Source organism: Sorghum bicolor, chromosome 1 (assembly GCF_000003195.3).
Source record: "Sorghum bicolor cultivar BTx623 chromosome 1, Sorghum_bicolor_NCBIv3, whole genome shotgun sequence".
Lineage (NCBI taxonomy): Eukaryota > Viridiplantae > Streptophyta > Magnoliopsida > Poales > Poaceae > Sorghum > Sorghum bicolor.
In genome coordinates, this window is record NC_012870.2 from 4,343,344 (window position 1) to 4,365,682 (window position 22,339).

Below are 22,339 nucleotides of genomic sequence, written 5' to 3' on the forward strand. Positions count from 1 at the left end.
TTGAAAAGCGTGGCCGCCGTCCTGTCCAGTCCCCTAGGCGGTGGCGGCTGCTGTTCGAAATTTTGGTGCGCCCTGGCGCCCGGGGGCCGGGGCAGCGGCGCGGCGGCGGAGGCGGCGGCGATCTCGCTGCTGCACGCTACTACTACCTGGTGATCGTCAGTACAGGTGCGATTGCTGAAATAAATCCTCCGTCTAAACAACTACTCTACGTAGTAGCAATCTAGCCATGCATATGCATGAAGCATTAAATATAGACGAAAGCAAAAACTAATTATACAGTTTAGCTGGAAATCGCGAGACAAATCTTTTGATCCTAGTTAGTCCATAATTAGATAATATTTGTCACAAACAAACGAAAGTGCTACAGTACCGAAATCCGAAATCTTTTCGGAACTAAACAAGGCCCTAGCCCCTTTGCGCTGTTCTAGGGTTTGAATCATCGCGTGGCTAGTAGTTCAACAACGTTTACCGCTACAGGAAAGGTTAGCAGAGCGATCGTACACAGGCCGTTTGGACTGTGGTACACGAGCCGCATTCATGGACGAACGCGCGCCGCACAGGGCTGCCGGCTGCTCACCTCCTTGATGGCCGATGCAGGCGACCGTAGTAGGCGCAGGACCACCACCACTAGTCCACCACCCGGCGGTCGGCGCGCTCGCGCACAGGCACAGCACGCGCGAGGACGCGCGCACACCCGCCGGGAAGGCACCGCGCACACGCCGCATACGCATGTCACCATGTTGCTAGCCGCCAGATGTTGTTGGGGGTGGGGGGGGGGGGGGGGGGGGGGGTAACTACCAAGCTGCAACCTGATCTTTGAGGATTCTGACCTTGGCTTGGCTAATGTGTCCCATGCTGGAGATATTTTCGAGACTCCTGCTTTGCAAGTGCGCCCGGCAGACTGGTTAGCATTACTTTCATGGCCTGCTGGCTGCTGGCTACGTTCATACTCCTATGCGAGTGGAAGTAGAAATACCCGGCCTCGTTTGGGCCTTGTTTAGTTTCAAAATATTTTGCAAAATGGATACTGTAGCTTTTTCATTTGTATTTGACAAATATTGTCCAATCATGGACTAACTAGGCTCAAAAGATTTGTCTCGTCAATTCTGACCAAACTGTGCAATTAGTTTTTATTTTCGTCTATAGATTCGATGTGACGAGAAATCTAAAAAATTTTACAAAATTTTTTGGGAACTAAATAAGGCCTTGGTATGTTCGCCCAGCAACAAATCCTTGCCTCCGCAGGCATCGAGTTGACCATATGAGCTTGCCCAGGTTCCAAACTTAAGCTCATCTCCGATTTATTGACTTACCTTATTTCTTGTGAGAAAAAAACACTGTTAAATGACTTGTAAATTCGGCCGATAATCTTAAGTAAATAAGCTCAAACGGTTCTGTACATTCTTGCTTGGCTGCCAAGACGATTTGGAGTTGAAGTTAAAAGATAAATGCAGTTGGTCATACACCGATATAAAATAAGTTTGGCGAAATTAGGACAATTCTAATTAGTTTATTATTTTAACTGATTACCTTGTCTCAATGTTAGAAATTAGGACAATCTAATTAGTTTATTATTTTAACTGATTACCTTGTCTCAATGTTATATAAGAGTATTTATTTTAAAACGGAGGAAGTATCTTTTTGATACATTTTCCAAATTAGATTATGATAAATCATTCTCATTGCAAAAATCTAATTAGATTATTATTATTATTATTATTGTTATTATTGTTATTGTTATTATTGTTATTATTATTATTGTTATTATTATTATTATTATTATTATTATTATTATTATTATTATTATTATTATTATTATTATTATTATTATTATTATTATTATTATTATTATTATTATTATTATTATTATTATTATTATTATTATTGTTGTTATTATTAACGTACCAGGAACTAAAAGTGGACAAATCTATTTGTTTTGACCTTTTAGGCCTTTTTTTTAGTTCCGAAAAGATTTTGGATTTTGGTACTGTAGTATTTTCGTTATTATTTGACAAATATTATCCAATCATGGATTAACTAGACTTAAAAGATTCATCTCGTGATTTACAGGCAAACTGTATAATTAGTTTTTGTTTTCGTTTATATCTAATACTTCATGCATGCCCCAAGATTCGATGTGACGGAAAATATTGAAAAGTTTTTGGATTTTGGGTGAACTAAACAAGACCTTTTATGCCTTGTTTACATTCTTACATGCTAGTGGGGTATGATTCTGTATTCATGAATTCTTCTGTTGGAGTTGCATATGTGCTTCGTGTTCTTTTTTTATGAACAAACATAGGCTTTGTTTAGTTCTAAAATTTTTTAGAAAATAGGTATCGTAACACTTTTGTTTGTATGTGACAAATATTATCCAATTATAAACTAACTAGGCTTAAAGAATTTGTCTTGCAAATTACAGGCAAACTTTGTAATTAGTTTTTGTTTTCGTTTATATTTAGTGTTCTATTTATGTGTTTAAAGATTCAATGTGACAGAATCTTGAAAAATTTTAGATTCTAGAGATGAACTAAAACAAGGCCATAGAAGCGAGATCGAGTAAACTGTGGTAACTGGTTACTGGTTGGTGAAAGTATGCAGCACTGTTCCCAGATGTGTGCAGTGCAAAAGCATTCACCTGGGCCTGTACAAAAGCTCCAAAGTACAGTAGAGAAACGTTACATTTTGGCAAAACAATGCATTCTCCAAACAGTACCCAAAGGTGCATTTTGGTGCCGATCCAGACTGCGTTGCATTATTTGGTCCTGAGGGAACAGTGACAGTCTTGCTCGAGCTGCTGTCACTGCTCTCACATACTGTACGAGTACCACCACCTCCCGTGGGTTGAGCCGGGAGTGGAGAGTACACTGCCGCGCCTTTGGATGTGAGAGATGAGGAGCACAAGTACGCATGCGACCACCTAAGCTCTGCTAAGCATCTCTAGGCCTGCATCCGAGACCGTAGTCCATCTGCGTATACAGTATAGTGCTTTAAACCGAATTTTTATATAATTGCTACTGACCATGGACAGTGGTGTACGTGGACCACATAGACAGTTCTCTTGCCAAATTTTTTAGACACTTTACCATTTTTTTGTTTGTGATAAACATTGTCTAATCATAAATTAATTAGGTTAAAAAAATTCATCTCATAAATTATGGATAAACTATGCAATTAGTTATTTTGTTTATCTATATTTAATACTTTATACATGTGTCACAAGATTTAATGTAATGTGAAATCTTGAAAACTTTTGTATTTTGGGGTGAACTAAACAATAAATTTAGATCAAAGGGTATATGGAAATATGAAATGTCTAATCAAGCGTGCCAATCATATTGTTATTCGATCTTTTCAGGATGATAAAATTTGGGGCGTTCAAGTCGCTGAGCAGGGTGCATGGACTCGCCCATAGGATCAAGCCTCCTCTTATCTGTTATTGTACTAGCATTAGAATTTAAGAACAACACGCCAACAAAATTGTGATCCGACCAGTTCCTCGCTGAGCTAAGGTGAGCATCAGGAACTGCCTATTCTGTTTGCATCTCCTACTTTCTTTAGTTACATAAACTTTGCTGCATATATACCTACCATTTGCCATTGTTAATCTAAAGATCCATATGGACAACGATTATGGTGGTTTTATGCCCCATATTATGGCCTCTGTCTTAGCGTAAATGCATGCCATTATTGCCTATTGTATTGCTACATTATCCAACTCTCAATCTTGGCATTTCTCCTCGTCTGGTGAACATTATTGAATCAAATTCCTCAGAAAAAAGAAAAGATGAACACATTGAGTCGAACAAAACTGTCAATAGCATGAAAGAGTGCGATGTTCATTGTTGTGCTGAATCAAACTCCTCGGGTTCTAGTTGGTTTATTACTGGATGCACTTGCTGCATTGTGAAGTTCTTACTACTGCGTGATATTGCTTCTTAATCTTACATGCTGCTATTTTTACTGGCAGCTGGTTTCCTATTCAACTATGGTGAGGAATGCTTCAATGCTAATGTTAAATAAAAATGGACTAGAGATCATAGGCAGCCGTCGGCTATGGCTGCTAATACCAGCCTGCGAGCAAAGGTATGTTAGGCCCCGTTTTGTTGGGTTGGTAAACCGTTACATTGAATGTTGGACATATGTATGAGGTATTAAATATAAACTATTTACGAAATTAAAAACATAACTAGAGAGTATTTATAAGATGATTTTTTGAGACTAATTAGTCTATAATTAGACACTAATTGCCAACTAAAACAAAAGAGCTATGGTATCTGTTAAATTCTAACACCTCTAACCAAACATCCCCTTACTCACAGCCATCAGCTCACATGGTATGTTACTCACAGCCATCAACTCCCATAGCGTACATGCAAAATCATAAAAAGGCTCAGCAAGAATATCTTTTCCTGATTCTTGTAAAGAGCTGCGAGGAGCAATGCTAGCTTGCTTCACTGTGATATCATGCATCTTCTCTACGTACGGAGCATATGTATATGCCATAGAATAGAAAAGACAAGATCTAGTTCGATTACCAAACTAACAAGCAGCCACATCGGAAGGCATAAATAAACTAGCGCACAGTGAAGGCACATCGTTGTGGCTTTTCCCTTTGGCCCAGCTCTCTTTTGCTAAGCCGAGGTACAGTCAACAAGGACTCGGCTTGACTAATGAGCAATGAGTAGTCTCCCTCGCTCTACACGCATGCATGCAAAAGGCAGTAGCGACCTAGCGGCCGTGCTCCTTTTCCTCCCTGGCTCCCTGCAAGAAAGGCGTCGTCGACAGTATTTGATTTTACTAGGAGGATCTGGTGTCTAGCTCCTCCTATAGCTAACAAGTACTATAGGTTAGCTAGCTAGTAGCCAAGTATCGTCACATCCTCGGTCCTTGTTTAGTTCCGAAAAGTGAAAAGTTTTCGGTACTGTGGCACTTTCGTTTGTTTGTGACAAATATTATTTAATCATAGACTAACTAAGATCAAAAGATTCGTTTCGTGATTTCCAACTAAACTGTATAATTAGTTTTTGTTTTTGTCTATATTTAATGTTTCATATATGTGCCACAAGATTCGATGTGACGAAGAATCTTGAAAACTTTTTGGTTTTTCAGGGTGAACTAAACAAGGCCTCAGCCACACCCACACAGGACGAACACAAATTTAAACTTTAACTGTTTCAAAGTACAGTAAACAAATTGCAAGACTGCGTGCTGGTCGGCTATTTTTTGCAGATGGGAATTATTTGCAGTTTAAAGCCTGCCATCCACTTCGCAGCTACTCTCTCCTTAAAAAATTTTAAGATTATATATCACATCAAATCTTTGACATATATACCTGAAGTATTAAACATAAATAAAAAATAATTAATTTTATAGTTTATCTATAATTTGTTGGACAAATCTTTTTAGCCCACTTAGTATGTGATTGAACAATAATTTTCAATTACAAACAAAAAGGTTATAGTAGCCAAATCTAAAAATTTTCACGAACTAAAAGGCCTAAAAATCTTATAGCATTCAAGGTGTGTCCCATAAGTAAAGATATCATAGCACAATATTCACTCTATACAGCCAGACACTCTATACAGCCAGTTCTCCGTAGAATCCAAAATGTAAAATATCAACTACTTTGGAGTGATAAAATCTAAAATGCCAAAAATTTTAGAGTTATGTTTAGTTTCATCCAAAATGCAGAATTTATTGTTGTCATGAAGCCTTTTGACGTTCATTTTGCGTTTTTTGGTCTCTTGAAGCCAAAATCCAAAATGGTGACTAACTACCTTTTTGCCAAAACATTTGCATAGTGTTTAGTTTCATTTTGTAAAATGATGGACCAAAACCCAAAATTTTTTGGGAAAAAATGGGAACTAAACACCCCTTTAGTTTCCATACCAAAATTTTTTTATCCATCACATCGAATTTTTGAATACATACATTAAATATTAAATGTAGACAAAAAAAATTAATTGCACAGTTTGATTGTAAATCGTGAGACAAATCTTTTAAACTTAATTAGTCTATGACTAGTCATAATTGCTACAATAACCAACATATGCTACGACGGATTAATTAGGCTCCACATATGCTAATAACGGATTAAGTAAACTTATTAATATTTGTCTCGTACTTTTCAGACGAGCTATGTAATTTGTTTTTTTATCAGTATCCGAAAATCTCTGCTTACATTCTTCCGATATAACTGATGTGACACATAAATTTTCTTTTCGTAAACTAAACAAGGCCTAAAGTCTTGTTTGATCCTTACCTTGTGCTACAAATTCTATAGGATAGGACTATGATTTTCTCTATGAGACTGGGGAGTAAGAGTCAGCTGTCTAATAATATATAGCTAATATTAGTTAGATACTGTTTTGGTTCAAGAGCATAAAGATGGATAAATTGGTGATTTTGTCTATAATACCCTAAACCTTTAGAGGTACGTAAGAAAGTAAAACTGTTTTTTTCCTGTATGTTACGAATTAGCTGGTATCAGATATGTTGGAACAGCTATATAATTGTTAGTTAGTCTAATAATTAGATATTTTTTATACGAACAACTTATTTTTAGCTGATAACTATTAGGGCAGCTAAATAAAATCTAGGACTCTGTTTGGAACTATTGGTAGAGTTTGTTGATATCACAGGAAAACGTAAGAATAAGAAAATTTTACCATATTCTAAATTGGTTCTCAAAGTGATGCAAGACAGAGTTGTTCGAAATTCAAGTCAAGGTAATTTTACCATATTCTAAGGCTTTGTTCATTTCCAGAAAAAATTTGGTTTTGGCTATCATAGTTTTTTTGTTTGTATTTTACAAATTTTATTCAATCATATACTAACTAGGCTCAAAAAATTGTCTCGTAAATTATAGGCCAACTATGTAATTAGATTTTGTTTTCATCTATATTTAATGCTTCATGCGTATGTCTAAAGATTCGATGTGACGAGAAATCTTGAAAAATTTTAGAAAATTTTGGTAACTAAACATCATATATGAAGACATTATCTTTTTGAGCCAGTATTATGACCTTTCTTTTATCTACCAACCAAACACAAAGGTAACTGATATGGGATTATCTATTCCACCTCATCTCATAACTAAACACAAAGGAACCTTAAAGTTTGAATTGAATATTATATCATAGAGAAAAAAAAACCCCAATCTGATACTATATTGTTTCTTTAGAGAAAAGTATAATAGCAAGTTGAGCTGGCTAAATGTTGAGGTGGAGAAAAAAAAACAGATTGTAAATTTACAGCCACCTTAGACACAATAACTAAGAAAATCCGTGAGAGAGGAGAGTAGACTATGGTCTTGTTTAGTTCGCTAAAATTTTTGGTTTTGGCTAGTATAGCACTTTTAATTTAATAATTGTTGTCTAAATATGAATTAACTAGTCTTAAAATATTTGTTTTATAAATTACACAAATTGTGTAATTAATTATTTTTTATCTATATTTAATGCTCCGTATGCTGATGTGATAAAAAAACTTAAAAGTTTTAGTAACTAATAAAAGCCTATATATTAATAGCGATAAGATAGCCGCATATATTAAAACTGATGAGCCGATCCCGAATGGGCCGAGAGAAGGCCGCCAGAAAACGTGAACGGCCGTATTTTGCTCTTACAGTAGCGTACCCGTACTCGGATACGTGCACTGTAGTCATCATCGCAGGGGGCGCGTACTCGGATATGTGCACTGTAGTCGTCATGCGCCTACGCTGCTTTTGCTGCCGTTGTTGTCTCCTCTATGGATAGTAGCCTTCTAGGTGCCTAGGCCTAGACAAGTCCTAGACAAGAGTCTAGCTTGTCCTATTAGGATAGCTTGATAGCTTATCCTGCTACGACTCTTCTCCGGTCTCTTTCTTGCTTTTACCACATGACATGAAAATTACTGTAGTGACGCTGGTCTTTAAAACAATTTGGAGTGCTTGGTTGGGGAAGGGAATGCGTAATGCTTGAAGTCGCAGATAAATTCAAACAAATTGAGTTTTCTCATACCTTTATGTTGCTTGTACAAACAAAATTGAGTTTTTCTCAGGCCTTGTTTAGTTCCCAAAAAATTTTGCAAATTTTTTCAAATTCTCCGTCACATCAAATCTTTAGACGCATATATGAAGTATTAAATATAAACGAAAATAAAAACTAATTGCACAGTTTAGTCGGAATTGAAGAGACGAATCTTTTGAGTCTAGTTAGTACATGATTAGATAATATTTGTCAAATATAAACGAAAGTGATAATATTCCTATTTTGCAAAATTTTGGAACTAAACAAAGCCTCAGATAAATTCAAACAAAATTGAGTTTCGAATGATATGTTGCAACATGGTAGAGTTAACACTGTCTAGGTTCAAGCTGGATGCTTGCAGGCTCGGCACACAGTGCCCTGGCTCCGCAGTCAGCAGTCCTGGCACTATTCACGAAGATGTGCATGTGACTGCAAAGGGCAAAGAAGTTCTCAAGCCGGTGATGTATAGCTGGGCTTTGTTTAGTTCCGGAAAGTAAAAAGATTTTGGTACTGTAGCAGTTTCGTTTATTTATGACAAATATTATCCAATCATGAAGTAACTAGGATCAAAAGATTTGTCTCGTGATTTCCAGCTAAACTGTGTAATTAGTTTTTGTTTTCGTCTATATTTAATGTTTCATGCATGTGCCATAAGATTCGATGTGACGGGGAATCTTCAAAACTTTTTGGTTTTCAGGGTGAACTAAACAAGGCCCTGGTTGATGTTGCTGTGTGCACTAGTTTGATGACATCATTGCCAGTACTAGTGATTCGTTCCAAATTCCATTTCTTCATCAATAGTCGGTTTTAATATGAATTTATATTGAGTTCCTAAAATATTTTGTAAAATTTTTTATATTCTATATCACAATAAATCTTGCGTCACATACATGAAGCATTGAATATACATAAAAGAAATGACTAATTATATAATTTACTTGTAATTTGCGAGACAAATCTTTTGAGTCTAATTAGTCCATGATGAACAATATTTGTCGAATACAAACGAATATACTACTATTCATATTTTACAAAAATATTTTGGAAGTAAACAAGGCCTAATAATTCGTAATAATCGTGCACGAGAGGTGCCTTTTATTACCATGCATCTCCCTTAAGTTGTTTTTATTAATTAGGTAAAATAGTCATTTTGAGCCCTCAGTTATGAATTTATGATAGTGAATTTTCTCTCTCAACTTTCAACATTGCCGTCTCAATCCTGAAACTTTACTGTTGACTTTAGTTTAATCCTAGCACTATTAAAGTAAACATTTTAATTCTCAAACATAACCATTTAGGCTCTGTTTCATCCAAGAATATCAACTCTTTGATAGTTCATGAATAAAATTCAGCCTAAATTTCAAAATTTGAAGACTGAAATGGGGGGACTGAAATAGCCCTTTTGGAAGTTTTAAGGACGAAGATGCTACTGCGCCAATTAATTAGGTCTTCAACTTTTCCATTTTGTCAAACTTATAACCAAGATGGCTGTTTCCTTGAGAAACTTGATTCAGTTACGGAAAGTTTCACAGATTCATCTTTGAAGCTCATTTTTTTCTCTTTCTCTCTTTTTTTCTGTTCACATTTAGAAAATTAAATATATGAATTTTAGTGTTCACTATCAACTTTTGTGTTGAAGTTTGACTTCGTTTAGTCTAAGGTTAGTTATGTGATTTGATGTCCTTGTTGCTTATCAATAAACCATTTTCTGAACAATCGATAATGTCTATGATGAAATGATTGATATTCAAAATACTAAATCTGTACTAAATCTATTCCATTTGCAAGTTAAACTAGTTTGATTTGATTTGAAGAGTTCCATCCTTTCTGATATCCAGGGAGTCGATAAAGATAACGAAAGTTCGATGACACCAGTACATGGAACACATTCTTAAGCACTATTGCTGTTAGAAAAGCTGCATCACTAAAGCAACCATTAAAACGGCCGAGGCCGCATGGGTACGGCCGGGTTTGTCTTGTAACTCTTGATTCCTATCCCCCGATCCATCGTCCAATTTCCTTTTTCTATATATCATTTTCGAGCCTCCTGCTGCCTGCACTACTGCACTAGGCTGTCCCCTGCCCTGACACCCCTACTCACCTCCAGCTCTGCAGCGGTGGCTGTCTAGGTCCCCTAGGCCTCTAGAACCCTAGGACCTACTCCTACACCTAGCCCCCTTGGCATCTTCTGCTCTCTCTTTCTAATCTCTTTCTCACTGCCCTTTACTCCCACTCAACCACTATTCTGAGCATAACTTGCAATATTGTTACATCTCCCCCACAACGGCACAACCCGCTCTATAAATCATGCGCTTTGTCCTGCTTCTCGTTGTACACATCTCTGTATCTCTTTCTCTCCCATCTACCTCACACTCTTGTAGGTCTAGTAAACTTGCCATGTTCTTTCTATCTATCTATCCGTTTCCTTCTATAGACCATTGGTTCTTGAGATGCCATTCCTTGTTCGGCTCCTCGAGTTTGCAGATCCCAGGAAGAATCAGTTTGCTAGCTGCCATCACTTCCTTTGATATCTTCTGATTCGTAGAGATTGTCCCATCTTATGATCTCTGGATCTGAGATTGAAGCTGGATCCATCTACCTAGCCATGGTATTTTATGCAACATCTCTAGCCTGGAACTGCTCAAGGGAACGAGTGAAGCTGCCAGCATGATCTAGCTCTGAGTGATCACCCGAGAAGAACAATAGTTCGAGGTGGTCTCGCCTTGCTAGGTCATGCTGCGGCAGCCTCACTTCTTCCCGTCGTTGGGCATAGCAAAACGGTGGCTGTGTTGGCTTGGCAAAGCAGGTAGTACCAACAATTCCTACCTTCTGAAATTTAATTTTCTGCATTTCTTGGGACGAGTAGTGGTATTCTGATAGCTTCACTGCCTGTTCATTGATATATGAGCAGTTTCCTTTCCTTTCTGATTTTGGTCCACTTGATTTGGTGTTAATTCTGATTGATAGATTCACTGCTCAATCGGTTTATTAGTTGGTTGCTGCTGTGTTTGCTCTGAATGATTGGTTCGTAGTTGTAGCTTAAATGGTTAAGATTGCTGTATGTGCATTTTGGAGTTCATTCAAATCTGTTAGCAATCATTCTATTTTCTTGCTGATTTGTGGTAGCTAGCCCGGACACGAACACAATCTCTACGGTAACGGTGGTAACATTCTAAAATGTTGAATGCACCTTCCTTCCATATTTCTGCTGCTTGCTTGTTCTTTGTGCAAGTTTCTGATCGATTCTGACTGCTTGTGGTCCTCTCAAGCTTCATTTAGTGTGGATCACTGATAAGGTCAATCATTTGCTTGTTTCGGTTGCATTCAGTCTCTGTTGCATGATTCTTGATCGACTGTTTGCAAGCAGACGTGCTACTAGCTTTGGCATGTAGCTGCATATTATTATCCACTCTACTACTTGTTCCATGATTGCAAAAGCACATTTTTTTATTAGTAGAGCCCACACACCATTTTATTTTGTTTTGTATAAATCCAGTTGCCTATCAAAACCGGTACCAGCCAATGCTAATATCAAATATCTCCATAATTTACCAACCTCTAGGGGCAGGATCTTACTATGCTATGTGGTAGGGAAATCCTCTTAACCTAACTGTGTCTTGAGAAAAGAAAACTGTGTTGTGAAAACATATATTCTTTTCCTGCAAGTGCAAAGAACGCAACGAGAGTTTTCAATGTTTGCAGTCCTCGGCAACATCTACCACCAACGTTTATACTACTTCACTAATCTTACTTGCAGTCATCGGCAGAAAACAGAAGTACATCTCACATCTATCATGTGTAATATTACCATTTATTTATTTTCTCAATTCAACTTTATGTCGTGGATATTAATGTGAGAACTCGTCCTTAATAGGACCTCAATGTTGCTCATGGCTGCCATGATCGCATGGTGGAGATCCTGGCTGATTTTTTGTTTCCAATTCGGCTTTAAAGTTCATTCATTTATTTGTATATCCCAGTTTTTCCTTTCATGGTCGATCGGATAAAGTCTTGCAGCAATCTACATATTACCGATTATTTGTTATGCTAGGTGAGCTAATTAAGTCTAGATATATGTTGTGAAGAATTAGGTAAATGTTGGGAAAAAATGGTGATGAGATGAACCGTGAAGTCTTGGGGAGCATGGTAGGCTGTACTACTTGTACCGACGCGAGGAGGCGCGAATATACAATGTCGCTGCTGATGTGACCCAAACGTCTGAATGCATGCACTGATTAAGTCGTAGTCAGGCACTTCAATTTCTGGGCAGGAGACAGCCGCTCTGGTGTACCAGTGGACGGATTCGCTGCCGCTACATTTCAGACTTTTCACGGATGCTCCTGCCTTTGTGTGAGGTTCCCGTTTTCTGTCCAGTGTGCCAATGTCTTGTAAACAAGCTATCTAATATACTTGTAAAAAAAGCTGTCTACTCTAATATAGGCCTGGATTAGTTGCTTTTTTTTTCAAAATGAACATAGTAGTATTTAACAAATATTGTCTAATCGTTAACTAACTAGACTCAAAAGTTTCGTAAACTGTATAATTAGTTATTTTTATTTATATTTAATGTTTATGTATTATAAAATTCAATGTAAAATTCTGCAAAATTATTTCTCCGAAACTAAACAAGGCCACGAAGCCACATTTAACAAGCTAGCTATTTTCTACAGGAGGCCTACTTGCTTGCCGGTATTGATAGCAATCTACATACAACTCTGTTTTTCCATCGCGGTTTCTTTTCTTCATCGGCGCCCCACCATGCCCACGGGAGCTGTATAACGAGCTAGCTATAAGATAACTCAGTTTAGCTTGCTTTTTTGACTCATTTAGCTCGCTAGTCTCATATAAAAAAATACATAATAAAATCTATATTATGTATTTATCTTTCTTTTTCCGAAATATACTATATATATTTTTCTAAAGCGTGACAATAGTAATAATATAAGCAATCAATCTTTAAGTCTTACATCATATAAAAAAATAATATGTGATAACTATACAACTATGTTCTATACTCCATATATCATGCATAATGCAATTGTAATCCTTTACTGATTATACATAGAAATTTACAATAAGGTACAGTGGTAGTAACCCTAAATTTAGAGCATGTTTAGAACTAAGTGATACAAAACATAGAAAAGAGAAGAACACTAGAAAATATTATAGTGAATAGTTTGGAATGTATACTTGGGCCTTGTTTAGTTGGCAAAAAATTTTGTTTTTGGCTACTGTAACATTTCGTTTTTATTTGACAAACATTGTCCAATCACGGAGTAACTAGGCTCAAAAGATTCATCTCACAGATTACAGGTAAACTGTGCAGTTAGTTTTTATTTTCGTCTATATTTAATGCTACATGCATGCGACCAAAGATTCGATGTGATTGGGAATCTTGAAAATTTTTGCGAACTAAACAAGGCCTTGTTTGGAAAGGAGAAAAGGTAGAGGAAAGTGACCAAGCATTGCAAGAGAGAAGAAAATTTTGGCCTTGTTTAGTTTCAAAAAAGTTTGAAAAATCGATGCTGTATAACGAGCTAGCAACGGCCTTGTTTAGTTTCAAAAAAAATTGGAAAATTGATACTGTAGCACTTTCGTTTGTATTTGACAAATATTGTTTAATTATGGACTAATTAGGCTTAAAAGATTCGTCTCGTCAATTTCGACTAAACTGTGTAATTAGTTTTTATTTTTGTCTATATTTAATACTCTATACATGCGTCTAAAGATTCGACGTGACGGGGAATCTGAAAAATTTTGTAAAATTTTTTGGGAACTAAACAAGGAACTCAACGTTCCTTCATTCCAAACTGAAACTCAACATTCATTAGTTCCAAATTTAAACGAACTCAATATTCCTTCGGTCCAAACACAATAAAGTGAATCCTTTTCTTTAGAGTTTATCCCTTTGAGAATCTTTTGATATAAACAGACCCTTATAGGGTTGAGTTGCCCAGCTACCAACCAATTATAGAGTACAAAATAAGTCATATTTTCTCAAGAAAAAAAGACAAACCATTGGGGATGTTTAAATTCAGGTTAAAATTTGGAGGTGTCATATCGAGTATTCAGATAATAATAATTAAAAAATAAATTACAGAAATATTCAGTTATCCATGAGATGAACTTATTAAGCTTAATCAATCTATTGAGCAACAGGTTTAAAGATAATTAGGCTTAAAAATTTCGTCTCGTAAATTGAGCAACATGTTTATCTCGAGTACAGTTTCACATTATAACACGTCATCAAGATTGAAATGAAACCACTCGACAATGAAGCATTTCACTTTGTTGTTTTCAAGGCTAAGCAAACATTTAATTACTGCAAGATGATTGAATCACATGCAAGATGGTGAAATGATCTGGCCCTCAGTGGGGATTTCATCTTGTTTCACCGCGTAGGAAACAACGCCCGCGGAGCTTCACCATGGTGAAACTACTTTTTGATCTTTCCTCTTCGTTTTATGCAAAAAAAGTACAGTTTTACTGATATAACGCTCTAATAAATGTACATGACATCTTGGTGAAACCGCACTGAGATTGGCCTTAGCTCAAGTCGTTAAAAAATACATAAATGAGCACAGTGAAGGACTATGGTCCTGTTTGACACAAGTCAACTTCACTAGTAAAACTGTTTTTTTTATAAAATAGCTTCATAAGCAACTTTCTAAATGAAGCTAAGCTATTTTGAAAAAAGTGTTTGGTAAAATTGCTTCACCAACTATTTTTTTGCATAGATGAGAGAAAGAAATGAGGGAGAGAGCTGCAATAAGCTACTTTTTTCAGCTTCATCCCACTCATATTTTTGTAGGGGGGAAGAAAAACAGCTTCACTCATGAAGCTATTTTGGAAATAAGTGTTTGACAAAAAAAAACAGCTTACAACAGCTTATGAAGTTGTTATAAACTGTAGCAAACAGGCCTTGACTTTGACGTGTTGGCTTTGGCTCTGGCTTTTTCTATATCTGAATGTTTCGAAAGAGTCCGTGACTATCCTGCACGAAAGAGGAAGAACTCAAATGCCAGTCTTAATGCATAATTTTATGGCAAATTTATTAAAACTATAAACTAGTTAACCAAGCCACAAAAGTTCTATAGAGATGAAACTCTTATCTCATCTAATAAAACTTTTTTTATTTAATGACCCTATCAAATCAATAATTTTATTTATGTAACACTATATTTAATATGTATGACACTTTTATAAAACATACGTCGACGCTTACCTAACAAGCCAAGTGAGTCCCCACCCGACCGTGCCTTCTCTCGCCCGATCACTCTCCCCGTCGAGCCTCGATCTTGTCTCCACACTTGCGCTTTCTTCTTCGGCCTCCCTTGGACCGAGCCGTGGTTAATGCCAAAGCTGTGTGGGGGCCTAACCCTTGCCGTGTCAGTATTCCAGCTGAGGAAGGGTTAATTAAAGGCTTAAAGCTATTTAAAAATAGTTTAGGGTTCTAAAATAAAAAAAGAGTAGAGGCTCTGTTTTATGTAATAATACCACGTGAGATAACACTAGTAAACATACGCTCACAAATAAGCATAGAGATCTGTTTTATTATGTATATACTAGTAGTCTTACTGTGCATCTATATATATATATGATTATGGCCCAATTAAGACCCAATTGGCATGTGCATGATGCCACTGGTATGGTATGGTACGGTGCATGATGCATGCATGGCATGCGGTGTCAGCGTTGTAAGCATATGTGTACGACGGATCGGTGGAGGTGTCGCGAGCAAGACAAGAATTAAAGGTAAACCACTAATCGAACAGCTGTATGCTACGGCCGCATTAACGCCTGCACCGATCGCTAGCTATGGCCTGTGTCAGCGATGCATATAGATCAGCAGGCCGCAGCGCAGCCCTGGTCCTGGTGCTGATGCTGATGCTGGGCTGCTGTGCCACCCTTCAGATTTTACACTACACACTCTAGTTCAGGGGCCGTACTATCTTGTAGTATTGTGTTTGTCCCTTTGAGGCCCGTTTGATTTCCTCGCTCTTGTCACATCCACGTATATAAAATATTAAATATAAATTATTTATAAAATTAAAAAAATAGTTAAATAGTAATTTATAAGATAAATTTTTTTAGTCTAGTTAGTCCATAATTAGACATTAATTACTAAAATTGGAATTACTATAATATTTTAAAATTTTAACATGCTCAACCAAACGCTCCTTATACGAGTACTGCTGAGGAAGGAACTCGCAAATGCATCATGTTGTATGATCATAAGACGTGCATCGTTTTTGTTACTGGTAGTATAATACTAGCAAACATATTATCTGCATATTGTAACAGACGTGCATCATGTTGTATGATCATAAGACTTATAATTAGCTAGCTGCGAATATCTCATTAGATTTAATTGGAATCCGTGAAACCTTGTTTTGATTAAATCATAGTATGGCACATTATAAATGCTGGCCGCAATAAAAGATTCATCTTATATGTAAATTATCTGACGATATGATTGACTATTAAATAGGTGGTTATTGTCTACGTCTAAAAAACATAGAAGTGAAAAATTTATACTTTTATCTTAAATATATAGATAAGTACTAAATGAATTTGGCTAGCATCAGTAGTTGCACTGGAGGCAACACGGCCCTCGACCAAACTTTTTTTTATCCCTCTTATATTAATATAATACAAAGATACATGTATATCTGGTGTCTTCAAAAATTATAAGATAAATTGACAGCTGTGATATGGAGGTGGGGGGGACTAGATCAACTGGAATGTTTAGTTGGCCGTTTGAGTGACCCAAATTCTCTTATGAGAATCACACCACGACGACGACACAGGTAGATCACAAAAAAGCTAAAAAAAACCCTGCCCCATTACTAGAATCATTTTTAACTTGCTCTCGCACGAAAATCACTTCATCCGAAAACCAGGGAGTTGAAGATCTACAAAATAAACCAACATTACATAGGCCTTGTTTAGTTCCGATTTTTTTTTGGTTTTAGGTACTGTAATATTTTTATTTTTATTTGGTAAATATTGTCCAATAGACTAATTAAGTTTAAAAGATTTATCTCACGATTTACAAACAAACTGTACAATTAATTTTTATTTTCGTTTATATTTAATGCTCAATATATGCGTCGCAAAATTCAATATGATGAGGAATCTTAATTTTTTTTATTTTTAGGGTGAACTAAAACAAAACCTCAATACAACTCTCTGAATGGAATAATTATAGGCTCCACAAGATGGTACCATGTCTCTAGATAGACAAACCATGTAGTTTATAGATGGCGAGACAGATGACCTGACATGGCATGACCTGCCTAATACACAAAAATAAAATCCAATTGATTGGTGTTGTGTATATCACAATCTTCTCAATTTCCACCATTGGAGGGATTTCAACGCTTTATTGCTTTGAGCTGAACCACCTTGAGCTATATGATTTTGGATTTGTCGGACCACTTGATCAAAATCACACTTGCCATCCAAAAGTCACCTTTCTAAATAATTCAACAATTGTTTAATCCTCCCATGACAACGTGACTTTACAAAAGCATCCTTTTTCTAAAAAATAATTGTCACCTCGACCGGCCCTAAAGAACAAATATTTGTTCAATTTGCGCTGCTTATTAGAGGGTCTGATGATCCGCGAACCATGGAAGCAATGCAGTACAGTGCGTAGCAAACTCTTCTACTACTAGTAGGGATCATCCAGGCCTTGTTTACTTACAAAATATTTTGCAAAATATAAATATTATCAATTTCGTTTGTATTTTAAAAAATATTATCTAGGCTCAAAAGATTCGTCTCCTCAATTACGACCAAACTGTGTAATTAGTTTTTATTTTCGTCTATATTTAATACTTGATGCATACATCTAAAAATTCAATTGACGGAGAATCTAAGAAATTTTACAATTTTTTTTTGAACTAAACAGGGCCCAGTCATCATGCAAGCAATGCAGTACAGTACCATGTACTGTAGTACTTCCTTCATAACCTTAAAATAAATCATTTTAGACAATAACAAAATCTTCAAAGTCTAACTTTAACTTCTTGTTTTTATAAAAATATTTATAAAAAAGTGATATAGATATATTTTTATGAAAGTATTTTTCAAGACAAATATATTCATATAGATATAATTTGCGTGTATTTTCAAAAACAACTTAAAAGTTATTCATGATTTATATTGTCATATTGTCAGTGTTTAAATCTAAAGGGAGTACTCCTTCTGTCCTAAAAAGACTTTTAGAAATCATGTTTGACCGTTCATTTTATTTAAAATTTTTATGTAAATTCTAAAATAATTAAATTATTAATAAAATATGTCTAATGATAAAATAGATTTTAATAAAATATATAATATTTATGTAAAAATTTTAAATAAGACGAATGATGAAACAAGATGTCTGAAGAGTGCTTCTTTTTGGAACGGAGGGAGTATGTAGTAACGTACGCCTAGCTAGCTTGCACAGTATTGCTACGTACGTACGTACAGGTACGAGTGCTTTAGAAATTGCAGTATCTAACGTGCAGTAACAGACTAAACAGTAGTAGTAGTAGTTTATCACCTGGAAGGAGTATCGTGCATGGCCATGGGTACGCGCGCCTGCTGCCTCTCTGGTCTCTGCACCTTGCATGTGCCCTCCCCGCATGCGTGCTTCCCGCGTGCGCTGCCATGCATGCGTGCATGCTAAAGCTGCCGCGCCGCGCACGCCGCCTCGCCTAGGGCGTCCGGCTCCGTCGCCCCTACCCTCCCTGCTGGCCTGCTCTGCTAGCCGCGCCGGAAGTCCGGCACGCACGCAGATCTGGAGCGCCCATCTCCGATCCGACGCCACGTGTCGCCGGCGGCCGGCGGCGAGAGTAGCAGGTGATCCATCGTGTCGATCCCGGGCAGAGACGGTGAACAGTGAAAGAAGCCGTGCAGGTGCTGGTGCTGGTGGTCTCGTAGAAAGGAAAAGGATGGGCTGGTGGTCTGCCGCAACCAATCCGCTCGCGACGGTCCGTCCATGGCAGTGGGCAGTGGTGGCCCAGCCCAGCCCAGCCCAGCCCATACCGAACATACACGCAAATTATTGGTGCCATCTGCCAATCAAGGGGAATGTCCACACGCAGCGGCAGACGGTTGCGTGATCCGAGTTTTTCGACACTATTTCCGCACAGTTGCGCCCATGTCCGCCTGCTACAACTCTTACTTCCTCCGTTTTTCATTGAATAGAATAAATTAATTCTTAAAATTATCTTAAATCAAATATTTATTTAAACTTTTACTATATATGTATAAATTTTATGATATTAATTTAGTATCATTAGATGTACTGTAAAATATATTCTCATAATACATATATTTGATGTCATAAAATATATACATCTTTTTAATAAACTCTGTTAAATATACACAACTCTAGAAAGGCCAAACCAGTACTCCGTGTGTTGATTTATAGAGAACAGTCTATTCAGATAAACACTAGGACTGGCTTCCGTATGAACATAGCCACGCCTGCTACCTTTGCTCCGATCCAACATAAACAGATTGTTAGTATTGTGAAGACCAATCGGCGGCGCTGCCGACCCTTGGAATGCTGGTCTTGGTCTCCTTCTTGGCGCTTGCATCGACCGTGTACGTCGTGCCGCACACCTCGCCCTTGCTGTCCACCCACGGCACCGGCTTAACCTCGTTCATCGGGTGCTCGTAGCTCTTCAGCCCCCCGGACGTCGTGAAGAAGAAGCCTGATGCAGTGCAGCCATCGAGAGCCAAGCGTCAGCAGCCAGAACAGGGTGCACAGTGACAAGAAACACTTCTGCTCAATTTGGGTTTCTTTTTACCTTTGGGAAACGGGGCAGAGGATTTTCCACAGGCCTTCTTCACGAGATCGATGTCGTCAGAGACCACAAGACGGCCATCGGTATCAGCGCCCCAGTAGAATGGAACGTTTCCATCGGGATCCTGTGATGAGGTCATCGTCAGTTGCCTATCAATACCGGCAATACTAGTATTGTACATCGTAGCCAACGATCAAATTGACCATGGCCTTGTTTAGTTCACCCCGAAATCAAAAAAGTTTTCAAGATCACCCGTCACATCAAATCTTGTGGCACATGTATGAAGCATTAAATATAGATGAAAACAAAAACTAATTACACAGTTTGTCTGTAAATCGCAAGACGAATCTTTTGATCCTAGTTAGTTTATGTTTGGACAATATTTGTCAAATAAAAACGAAAGTGCTATAGTAGCGAAATCCGAAATTTTTTCGGAACTAAACAAGGCCAAGAATAAATGAACAATGCACAGCTCTATCTGTTCTTTAAATGTAGGATGCTGACATGAAGATGTTAGACAGAAGCATCAAGAACATCCATTTTAGGGAAATATAGATAGTGATGTTGTTGTTCTTGTTAAAGCTGAAAACTCAAACATTGATAAAATGTCTCGTAGATGATCATGATCACGAAATACTAGGTTAGATTTTCAAGAAGTACAAATATCATTTTTTAAACAAATGTAACACCACCATTCAACATATAAGTGTCATAATCCCAATTAGCAGGAATTTGATTTGATGCTGTTAATTCTACACTAACGCTATGATCCAATAGTCTGCTGAAAAAATGGCATTGCCACGTCAACCTTAAGCAAAACTTTTAACTGTATATGTATGATGCCGATTCTATATGGATCCCAAGACGAATTGAGTTTTCATCCACATAGAGCAACCAGAATACACTAGGCACAAAACATTTTTTTAATACCACCATTTGACTAATTTATTCATAAACTGTCTGCTCCTAAGATGTGAATGATGCCAAGATAAAAAAAAAGAAAGAAAGAAGATACGTACTTAGTACAATATACTGAGTACAATATAGGAGTAGTTCACTTACAGTAGCCATGAAGACCGACTTAGTCGTGCAATCGTACAGAACAAATGCAAATTTTCCACTAATGTCTCTCACAACTTGATCTGCAGGATAAGGACCCCTGTCCCTCAAGGTCCTGTAAGCTTCAATGATGATGTTGACCTCATTAGTACCTTTACTTAATCCATATTGCTGCTTGAGGACCGCAAAGTTCGCAATTGTGCCTTGGAACATGCAGAATATGTTATCCACCGCCCCAAATAACCTGCAACCACAAACGATTTGTTTGAGAACGAGGTACGACAAATACCGCTAACGCAACTACAATTCAGTCAGGGCCTGACAGAGTTTATAATAAAACTGCTCGTTGTGGGTAGCGTAGCAGTGTCCTGTCTGTAGTTCAGCAAAAACTAACAAGGAAACGGCTCTGATCTGATGATTGGTTAGTGAGGATGTATCGATGAAGCATCGGCAGGTCTGTTGCCTGTTGATTAGTTTTTCTGAATCCGTGAGAATGCAATCATATATAGACGTAAATGTCTGACCAAATAGTGAAAATGCTATCAAGGGAACTAATTAGTTGAAGCAGATGATGAATGCTGGGAGATAAACAAGCGATTGTTAATCTCGCAGGATTGCCAGTTTGTCACGCGAGAGAAAATCAGTAAAACGAGGATCAGATCAGAGAGCACACATTCTGCACAGCGGAGGCAATACAAAAAGAGGCAAGCTCGACTCACCTGGGGAGGAGGGGGCTCTGTTTGCTGGAGGAGTAGGCCATGGCGCCGGACCCGCCAAGGTTGACGGTGACCGCGTCGGGGCGCGCCTCTCTGAACCGATCAGCGAGGCACGCCGCGCTGTCGCCACCCGCGGCGCCCGGCTGCCGCAGCCCCTCCGGGCTCGGCGCCACCGACCGATCGAACACCGCCAGCATCTCCGCGGCAAGGTCCCCCCGCCCAAAGCTGCGATGCGATCCGCGCGTCGCCCTCGCTCTCCTCTACCTCGTATACGCTCCCGCTGCCACGCGCCGCGAGCTTGCCGATCGCCACAAGCGTTTCGATGGGGATGATGATGACGACGACGGGCGGAGTGGTGGCGGGCTTATATTGGGGTGGTGCGTGCGTGCGCGGGGAAGGCGGGAGAAGGATCAGGACTGATCCACACGGCGCCGCGGGGCCCACGGCACACCTGTCGCGGCCAGTCACCGGCCGCCGCGCACTCGTCGGGCGCGGAGAGGATAAAGACAAACAGGTAAATAGCAATTCCGCCCTTGTTTAGTTCACCCTGAAAACCAAAAAATTTTCAAGATTTTCCGTCACATCGAATCTTGTAGCACATGTATAAAACATTAAATATAGATAAAAACAAAAACTAATTACACAGTTTAGTTGTAAATCACGAGACGAATCTTTTGATCATAGTTAGTTTATGATTAGATAATATTTATCACAAACAAACGAAAGTGCTACAATACCGAAAACTTTT

General features: G+C 38.0%; 1 protein-coding gene and 1 long non-coding RNA gene across 2 annotated transcripts; one reads left to right on the forward strand and one right to left on the reverse strand.

Annotated features, from left to right (window-relative positions):
- On the forward strand, positions 10,361-12,447 carry LOC110431854. Its single transcript, XR_002449319.1, has 2 exons — positions 10,361-10,818; positions 12,098-12,447. It is a non-coding gene; the product is annotated as an uncharacterized LOC110431854 (long non-coding RNA).
- Positions 19,310-21,929, reverse strand: LOC8061173 (stem-specific protein TSJT1). The gene is made up of 4 exons (XM_002466254.2): positions 21,595-21,929; positions 20,879-21,119; positions 19,820-19,940; positions 19,310-19,723 (listed from the first exon to the last, which is right to left on the reverse strand). Exons 1-4 carry the CDS (start codon positions 21,786-21,788, stop codon positions 19,530-19,532), a joined length of 750 nt encoding a protein of 249 aa, XP_002466299.1. The 5' UTR covers positions 21,789-21,929; the 3' UTR covers positions 19,310-19,529.